General features: G+C 53.8%; 1 protein-coding gene across 1 annotated transcript; it reads right to left on the reverse strand.

Annotated features, from left to right (window-relative positions):
* On the reverse strand, positions 1–3,899 carry EsH8_IV_000521 (uncharacterized protein; the record flags this gene model as incomplete). The annotated part of the gene is made up of 5 exons (XM_083265411.1): positions 1–1,464; positions 1,513–1,820; positions 1,870–2,154; positions 2,206–2,678; positions 2,737–3,899. 5 exons carry the CDS (start codon positions 3,897–3,899, stop codon positions 1–3), a joined length of 3,693 nt encoding a protein of 1,230 aa, XP_083124306.1.
* Between the last annotated feature and the right edge of the window lie 5,604 nt (positions 3,900–9,503).

Consider the following 9,503-nt stretch of genomic DNA (forward strand, 5'->3'; position numbering starts at 1 on the left):
TTAATCGAGTCTCGTGGTCGACACTGAGGTCCCGGCTTTCCTGCCGACGTCTGCGGGCTGAGCCGGCGTCGGTTCATCGAGGTTAAATCCGTGCTGGATCATATGTTTGAGAAGAGAGAGATCAAAATCATCGGTGGAATCGTCCAAAATACGAGGGGCATCGAGAGACTTCGTTGCTGGTGCACTCGAAGTAATGGCGTACTCCTTGACGGGGCTTTCGGCCGGTGCCCATTCAGGAGGTGTCGGCAAGGCGGAGGAGCCACTAGCGACCTCTGTCGCGGGGCTTTCAATAACTTCCTCTTGGGAAACATGATGCGGAGCTGCGTGCGATCCGAATTCATCCATGGGTTCCAGAGACGGAGTGCTGGCGCCGAAATACACGCTTCCGCGGTAGCCGGGTTGCATAATCTTCCGTCGGGTCTTCATTGCCTTGACTGCGAGTCCGCCGAAGACGTTGCCAAGTTCAAGCGCGATCCAGTCCTCTTGCCCTTCCTCCTGCGGGTTCCATTGCATACGGGCCATTTCGCTTTCGAGTGACAAGGTCCGATTTCTCTCGAGGATCCTGTCGATCTGAGCCGTCTTGACGCTCCACTCGTCCTTGAGATTTTGCATCAACGCGTTGTTCTTGTCCATTTCCATTGCGAAATTCTCGAACGTGGCCTTTGAAAGCACCTTGGATGCGCGGCGAGCTCGGGCAGAGGAGGGCTGGCCGGTAGGCATTCCCACATTCTGGACACTTGACTTGATGACCCGGCTAAGCTCGGATCGGGAAAAGGGACAGAACTCTTGAATGGAGCTGTTCTGGTCTAGACACCTGACCATGTGAGATAGGTTCGACAAATTGAAATTGTTTTCCTGCACATCGAGTGTTGAAAGAGTTTGGTTGAGGTGGATCGCGTGTGCCAAATCACCAATGTTCAAGTTGAGCTTTTGGTTTCGAATTCGCAGATGGCGCAGCGTCGTATTATCGGCGAGTCCAGAAAGAGAACGCGAGAAACCGAGACCGAGCTGCCCCTCGTCGAGCTTCGCGGAGAATCCGGAAAAGTCCAGGTACTGGACCGATGCGTTTGTGGCGAAAAAGTCTGATACAGCCATGCAAGCCTCTTCGCTGACCTGTCCAGGAGTCGAGGTTCCCACCAGGCTTAGCAGCCGAATGGTTTGACTGAGCGATAATGCCTTAATGATCTTGATGTAGTTGTCCTCGTCTTGGAACTCGATCATGTCCATGAACAGCGACGTGGGCCCAAAATTGTCGGCAATGGCAGATGCCAAGTCTTCCGTGCCATTTTCAAGGTAATTCCCGCTGATAGAGCATGTCATTACCCTGCCTTGGCCCATGCTACGAAACAAATGAGCAATTTGAGAGCCGGTCATGCCACAGTTGTTTAGATCGAGCCTGCGCAGGAAGTTGGCTTCCGGTGAGGTTAAGTAGTCTGCGAGGACTTGCAAAGTAGCGTTGTTCAGCTGGTGGGGAGTAAGCAGTTGTTTGCATGCGAAACTCGGAGAACTTACGTTGATGTTCGAGAGATCCAGTTCTTCGAGACCCCATCCCATAATAGTTTCGTCGTACAAGATGGGATCCTTGAACTGGCTGAGGCAATTTCCTGCAATGCCGAGCTTTCGAAGACAGACAAAGTGGGACAGGTTGTTCTTAACAACCATGTGATCCACGTGGCCAATATTGCGAGATATGTTCAGCGCCTCCATCTTGTACCCCTGTGATGGCAGTGCGTCCCAGACTTCTTCCAGGCTCCTCTCATCCAGGTTGCACCTCGAGATGTCCAGTTCCTTCAAAAGATCGGGAATTTGCAATACGCCCACTAAATATCATCAGCCGAGCTTGTCTGTATATCCACAGGGTCTACTCACCTAGGTCATCTACTTCAGCAGCGGTCAGCGGATTGCCTCCCACCAGCAAAGTGTCGCAAGGAATGCTGCCAGTTCTTAGGAGCAGGAGAATCGGTCGGACAACTTCAGGCTCCTTCTTAGAACCAGCACGAGCGCGCGAGACACCGATGATGTTGCGCGAGGCCAGGACATTGGTCAGGTCGATCTTTCTAACAGATCCGGATGTAAAGGCAACTGCGTGGATTTCTTGGGATAGCAATGGTGCAGTCTTGATGATGTCTCGGTGCACACCGTCGATCACAAGCCCTGTAACAGTCAGCTTCGCTGCGTTTTTTCTAATAAGTATTGCCGGCTTACCGTCACGAGAAACGTCTGCGACCGACTCATCCCAACCCGGAATATCGGTTAAGCCACACAGGGGTGAGAAGTCAACGTCACGGAAGGACAACGCCTTGAAGTAATCGTTGAACCGGAGAGCCTTGAAGACAGCTAGAAGTTGGAGGGCCGAATACCCAGCGTCTTCTTTCGCAGGGAGGAGCCGGAATTCGGGACAGTGTTCTCGGCGTTCGCACTTCCAGTTCACCGTCCATTCGGGGGGCTTGCATTGGAAACTCGCACAATAGGCTTCGAGAGTTCGCTTGAGACCTCCGAAATCCTGGCCCGAGGGGAGCAGAAGCTGAGCAGTGAGGCCCCTTATGTCGAAAATGTCTCGTTGCATGTGTTGGGGCCAGGCCGGCTTTACTGCGCGGTCTGCCTTCATGAAGGTCATGACGATCTCTCGGTACCAACGGCTGGCAAGCTCCAGGCGCTTTTCGGCCTCGCATGGCAATCTTCTCTGCAGGTCAGTGACGGCACTCGTGGCTTCAATAACCGTTTCATAGCACATACCGGAAACCAAGAACAAATCGCTCCTCGTGGGGAACCATAGTAGCCTTCAAGCGGACCAGTGAAGTCAGGCCAAAGACTACAGTGTTGATCTCAATGTCCTGGGGCGCCTTATAAACCGAAGTTCTTGCCACGCGAACAAGATAGCACTTGTTTTGGCCAAGAAGCAAGTAATACGATGACCCATCACGAGACTTTTTGGCATTTTCATGATTTTCGGCTTTCGAACTGAGGAAGGTGGTGCGCTGAACGACTGGGAATATGTCCAACGGGCAACCGCGGCAAGACGGCTCTTCTTTCGCAACGATGGCGTAAATGGCGGACTCGACATTGGGGGCAATGAGTCCCTTTGGCACGGTAGTCGAGCCCACAGACTCACGAATAGCACGGCGAATTTCCGACATCCACTCGTCTCTCTCCGTGGGTGCGCCAAAAAAGAGTTTTGTGCAAGCCCATGCTACCATTGGCGAAATCTCGGACCACCATACATCCAGGCCAAAGTGAGGACTGACGCCCTCTTCGTTGAAAATGTTGACGACTCTGCACAGGGGAATCTCGACTCGTCCATCCGTATACGATCCGTCCTGGCTCAAAGAGGATGAGGTCGACGATCTCTTGAGGCGCTGCGACGGGGGGGCCAGCTCAGCGAAATTTGCTCTCGCCGCCTCGACGCTACTAAACTTGATGAGATGTCCATCAGTCAAGACGACATACTCGGCACGGGATTTCCACAAGCGGCTATCAGTCTTCAACGGCCCATGCTTCAGAATTTTGACGGGGCTAGGTTGCGGTTGAGGACTGAGATGGTTGGGCGTCTCCTCTGACACGTGGGAGCTCGTGGATGAGGACCTCGAGGCTCGTCGGTTGAGGCGGTAAAAAATGGAGGGCGAGTTCGATCCGCCGGATCCGTTGTTCTTGTGAAGCACGCGACGGGTCGCCATGTTGTGACCGCTTGAGGACTCGGCCATGGAGGCGAGGTCGGTGGATGAAGAACTGCCGCTGACCTTCCTGAAGGTCTTTGATAAGAAACTGCGCCTCTTGCCTCCCAGCGACGGTGTTGAGACGCTCCGGAACTCCGCCGGGCTCTTACTCGTTCCCCGCCGCTCTCCATGATGTGTCGTATGGATGGTGGGTAGCATTGACTGTCGGTTCGCGGCAGTGTCCATGGTTGACAGGTTTGACGTGAGGTAATTGGGGGACCAAGCCCAGCCAGTTCCGTCGTCTAGTGCCTCGGCCTGCTCGGGCCAACGAGGCCGTCAAGGTCGAGAATACAATTATTTGGCCATGTAACGATGTCAACAGTCAGGTGGTCGGTGTCAGTTGGAAGGTTGTGTGTGACGGCTGTTACTCGAGCAGGAAATACTGTGCGGGAAGAAATGGGCGGTGTCTCCGTCAACGAGACAAGGAAGCGAAAGACGAGATAAGGGACGTGAGTGAAGGTAGGAGATGTACTAGAAGAGGAGGGGAGCAAGATATGTGTACAAAAGAAGATGGATGGCGGAGGGGTGTTAATAAGGGCCTATCTTATCCGTCGTGCAAGGTATCTGGGAGCAGGGAACAGCTGTTTGGGCAAGCAAGACAAGGTCGGAGTGCAGCAGACTCCGACGAGCTAGGTACCTTGCTTGGAAGAGGAGGGAACAGGACGGATAGAGGAGGGCAGGGGTGAAATTCGGATGGTTGTGTGAGTGGATGCGGACGTCGAGAAGATGGTAAGAGACCTGATCCTGGATGGTAGGAGAGACAAGGCGCGAGTCGGGTACAAGGGGAGGTCAGATCAGGTGTTCGTGAGGAAATGTAGGAAGGATGGGGATATGTGTATGCGTGCGTGCATGCGTGGTGCGTGTGTGTGTGTGTGTGCGTGGAACCGGCCAGAGCGAGGCGAGTGAGTAGGCAAGTGAGGTAAAGGAAAGCAAGGTCGTCGGTAAGTCAGGTATGGGAATGATGGATTGGGATTTGGAGGTGGACGAAATGGTGTTCACGGCGTGGCGGCAGAGCAGAGCAGAGACAGCAAAAGGGATCGGGACTGGGGCGTGCGCAAGATAGGCATGGGATGGCATGGGATGGCATGGGATGGCATGGGCATGGATGGATACGGCTGCATTGTTCTGAGCTGTCCTAGTACAGTAAGGTGCGCTACGTGTACTATGGTAAACGGCAGAAAGTATGGGTAGGTAGGTACAGATACTGCTGCGTGGGCTGCCCAAGCTTGATGCAGCTATGATGTTATCGATGCACATCCTGTTTTTGTCCCGGAAGCGTCGCCCAATGAGACATACGCGGGGTTCCTGGCGCTGGCTCCTTTTTTGGGGAGGTGGACGCTGCTGGCCAGGACCAGGGAGAATCACCAATGGGAGGCGCTTTCGGGGCGGGAAGCTCTGTGCTTGCAGTGGGTTTTGTTTTCCATCTCCGGTCCTTTTATCATTGGATACAGACTGCCTCATTCCTTCTCAGTGCAAGCTAGGATATCCCCATCGCACGAATTCCGCCGAGCTTGTCCACTCTCAATCGGCATGGATTAGCTGCTCGCCTAGGTATGAGCTCAGCTGAAGAGGGAGGCAGAGAGAAAAGAGGGGGAGGGAGAGAGAAAGAAAGAAAAAAACCACCGATGGAGCTCACTCAGCTCGGGTTGGCTGCCGGCTGCTGACACGAGACGAGGGCAAAGGTTGGAAACAAGAGGCTACGGCGGTATAGCATCCACGAACATCCACGTACATCCATAGAAACATGCACCGAATATCCACCCACTATGCACGTTCTACGGGGATCATGGTGCCATGGGTCGGTGGCTGCCAAGGGAGTGGGCCACTTGCAGTTACAGTAGGTACAGTCCATGCTGGTGCCACCAGACTGGCACGGCCACCGGAATCTGTGCACCTCAGTCTCGCGCATTTCGCCATGGGATAATTATGGCGCATCCGTACGGCACGGCAGTCCACGGCACTCACTCGCTCCCCGGCTAATTTAATTACCTTGTGCTTGCGTGCCTCAGCTGTCACGATGCTAGCCACCAGCTTCCGGCGTCGTCTCCAATTCCCACCTCAAATCCGTCCATTTCCACAGATTCCGCATCCACAAGCCCGCCGCGCCAGCGATGCGTACGCAGTATGGCAGTGCAGTCCAAACACGTCAACAGCCACTCGCCTTCTCGAATACTTACCCACCGTTCACGACGCCAATCCTCGCCGTGCTAACCACCATCACCAGTCCCTGGTGGGTAATGGCTTGAGGGGGCTGTGGATTAAGGCTCGTACGTAGCGTCATGCGTTATCCAGCATGAACTCTTCTACCGCAGACGAACTAGTTGCAGATTTCATACTCCATCGATGCCGCGGCCTGTACGGAGTACAGTATGTATGTATCTCTTCACCCTCCCCCTTCACCGGGGGGTTAAGACGAGATACGCGGGTAGCTTCCTGTCATTCTTACTGGCTGCATTGGCATTCCCTGCTGCAGACCGCAGACCTGGCCTGCCTGCTTGCCTGCATCATGCCAAGCCATGCATGTCGTTCTTTGCTTGGAAGCCCGTCGACCCAGGATTCTCCAGGATTCTCTCTGGTCGCGATCACCGACCAATTTGATAGTGATGTCTCCTCTGCCATTTCCTTTTTTTCCCTCAACCCTCTAACTTTCTTTTGAATGAGGCTCCTTGCCGTGGAGACGCGCTAGAGCCGGTCAGTCCGAGAGTAAGGGTCGTTTCAAGCCACTTGCAATACTCAACAAGATGGGGGGGCGCCCCGGCGACCTCAAATATCTCAAGATTGCTTCAAATCTCCCTTTGCACTCGGCCGCCTCAGTTCCGACTGCGGCTTCTTCCGTGTTAGATGATCCTAACTAGTTTTGAAGCTGCGATGCTCTCGGGTGTCCTCCCCCCGCCCCCTTTCGTGTCTTTGAATAGACTTTTTCCCTTGGAGGAGTGGGATAGATGAGGCAGAGACTCACCGGGCCTGAAAGCCCTGGCCTTGTCAGCCCCGTTTAATACGGATACGAGGGAGGCCTTCATTTGTCCACGGCTTCGTCGAACCGACCGGGCACCTCTACCAAGACTTTTATTATTTATCTGCTGCTCGTAGGAAATCAAGACTCGAGCGCACAATACTGCCTGCCGGCGTGCCGAGAGCGAGCACGAGAGGCATAAGCGTCGGCCTAGCGAACCGAACGACACCAAGTCGTCGTTGTCTAGTGGGAGGAGGCTGGCCGCCAACGTCGACGCCAATTGTCATCATGCCATGTGCGCCCGGTTTTATTAGTCGGACACTCAGGAGAATCGAATAATGGTAGGGCGGTCAGACAGACATCCTGGGCCCACAAAGAAGGCATCCCAAAATTTCCCAGGTCCAAGGAATGGAATGCTCGGCGGCGACGCGATCGTCTAAACGATTCGGCCAGCGCGCACATGCGAAATTATGAAACCAACCCGCGCCGGTCAAATTTGGGGGAAACTTTGGGGGTCCCCCTCGAGAAGTAGTGGGCTCCATGTGGACTGGGGGGCAAATTGTCAAAGATTGTGACTTGACTCTGATCGGCGTCAGGGCAGGGGTTCGGGGCGGTGCAATGCACCACCGCCGAGTGCACAGCTTGCTACGATGCAAATCTCAAGAGGGCCATCGGAAAGCCGCTGCTGCATAATTGCACGCCACTCGGAGTGCAATCCAATCATCAAACCGCAATCCACCTCTGGTCCTGAAGCAGATCAACGTAGAATGAGTTGTTCCAGTGTTTCTGGAAGTTTTAGTGCCCGAAATTGTAAGTAGTTGGTCCAAGTGCCTGGACACGGCGTAGCATTATCCACCAAATATATGATCTCTTCTCACTCGCAGGGTCCCGTGAGGCGGGCTACTTGGAGGGGCCCATTCTGCGCGACTTTGTCCGAGTCGGTCGCGAGTGAGTCGCGATTCCGCAAGTCGCAGCGCACCTCTACGGCACGCTTCCTTTTCCCTCAACCACAAGCACGGACCCTCCCGCATCTAACCCGACGGGTGCCTGGGTCGAGATAGCGCCAAAAGCGGGGACTTTCGGCACCGCTCAACTGTCCGGCCGGTCTTGCTTTTCGACCACCGCTATCGGCTAAGACCCATTTTATCCCACGCAATCGTACTGCTACACAAACGTTCCCGGTAGCGCAAATGCAACGATTTACGGCAATCGATACTTTTATCGCACTCCCCTCTCTGCTTTCAGGATCCGTTATTAAATAGCAGCATCTGGGGTAAGACACGTTATGTCAACATAGCGACAATACCGGTAGTAATCCCACTTCCCCGGCTGTGGGACAATAGTCGAATCCAACAACGACTCCTGCCGGTCAGCCCCCTCCAGAATTCTCACCCCCACGCGTCGAGTGCCAGAAAACCACATTCCTGGTCTCTTCCCGCCCAAATGCTACACAACGTTGCTAAATGCGACGATTACATCTCAGTAGTAGTCCATTCCCATGCCTGTTTCGCTGCCACGCCGTGCTTATCCATCCCTTTCGATCGATCGATCCCATGCCATGATCAGTGCCGCCGTCACTACCACTAGCAACCAGCGGGCTAGCTTCCAAGGCGGTCACTTAGCATTTAACCAAGCAAGCTCATTACGCCCGAGGAGCGCAATGAACCTCTAGCCCGTATCCATCAAAAAGCTTCTATGCCTGACACGTCAGAGGATCCAACGAACCTGCCTGACCAAAGCAGCCACTCGGAAATTTGGCATCGACGTCCCCGGATTCTACACGTAAGCGGGGAGCCGATATCCGTGCAGAATATCCATGTGGCCAAATCGGTACAACATTCCGCAAATTCAAGAGACGGCCAGCGCGTTCTGGTAAGCTGACAAGGTCCGGAGGCTGAATCCAATATTAGGTTACCGATGTGGAATCACTGACAGGGAGTTGTGATGCTCCTAGATTCATTCCGGCCCAGCGACCGAAGGCCAGGTTGTTCGGCGCCCCAGAAGTCTCATCACTAGACCTAGCTGTGCATTTTAATGGAATCTCTCTATGATTTTCTTTGAGTTTTGTATATCAATTTATAAACCAATAAAATTACGTCAGTGCTTTACCTCCTAAGAATAGGGGTCGTCACGTCGATTGTGTAAGATGGGGTGCCGAAGGGTTGAAAATGAGGTGTCGAATATTCCACCCTTTAGATAATGCATGCGTTTGAACTTGATGCCCAGAATTTCAAGGACTTTGAACAACATTGATCTGAAATATTTGTGTCTTGTGTATACCGTCCCTCGATGCGAACAACGCATGCTCTTTGGCAGCGTTGTGGCGATGTGGCTGGAGTCACACACGCACAGCCACTCCAGTGCATGGCCGATCGATTAAGCCCCTGACCCCAGAGTGAAGGAGCCCGACGTCGGGACCCTGTCGCATCTGCCGTCGGATTATCTTGCCCATTTGGGTCTTGATTTCTCGTTCCCGCCCCCGCCCCGGCCTCCGCACGCCGACAAGCGCAAACGCAAATGGAAAGCTGCACTTGACCGCTCGCTCTTTAAGGGCTGGCAGAAATCTGGCAACTCAACAGAAAATTGGAGGGGCTGTCCCACTTTCGCGATCTTACGATACCCAGTTGCAAGCTCGCACTTCCAGCACGACTGTCCTCTCTACCAATTGACAGTGACAGCTTCCACTGTAGCTGTTCTTTCGGTCAGTACTCGTTCACAACCAAGGTCCTGGCATCAACTGACTGGTTTTGCAACCTTTAGATACCCTCCCGAGCTAGCAAGCCAGTTTTACCCTTTATCACTTTCTGTGGAGAAGAGCCTCGGGCATTGCTTTCAAA

The sequence above is a fragment of the Colletotrichum jinshuiense genome, chromosome 4, assembly GCF_051148585.1.
Source record: "Colletotrichum jinshuiense chromosome 4, complete sequence".
Taxonomy (NCBI): Eukaryota; Fungi; Ascomycota; class Sordariomycetes; order Glomerellales; family Glomerellaceae; genus Colletotrichum; species Colletotrichum jinshuiense.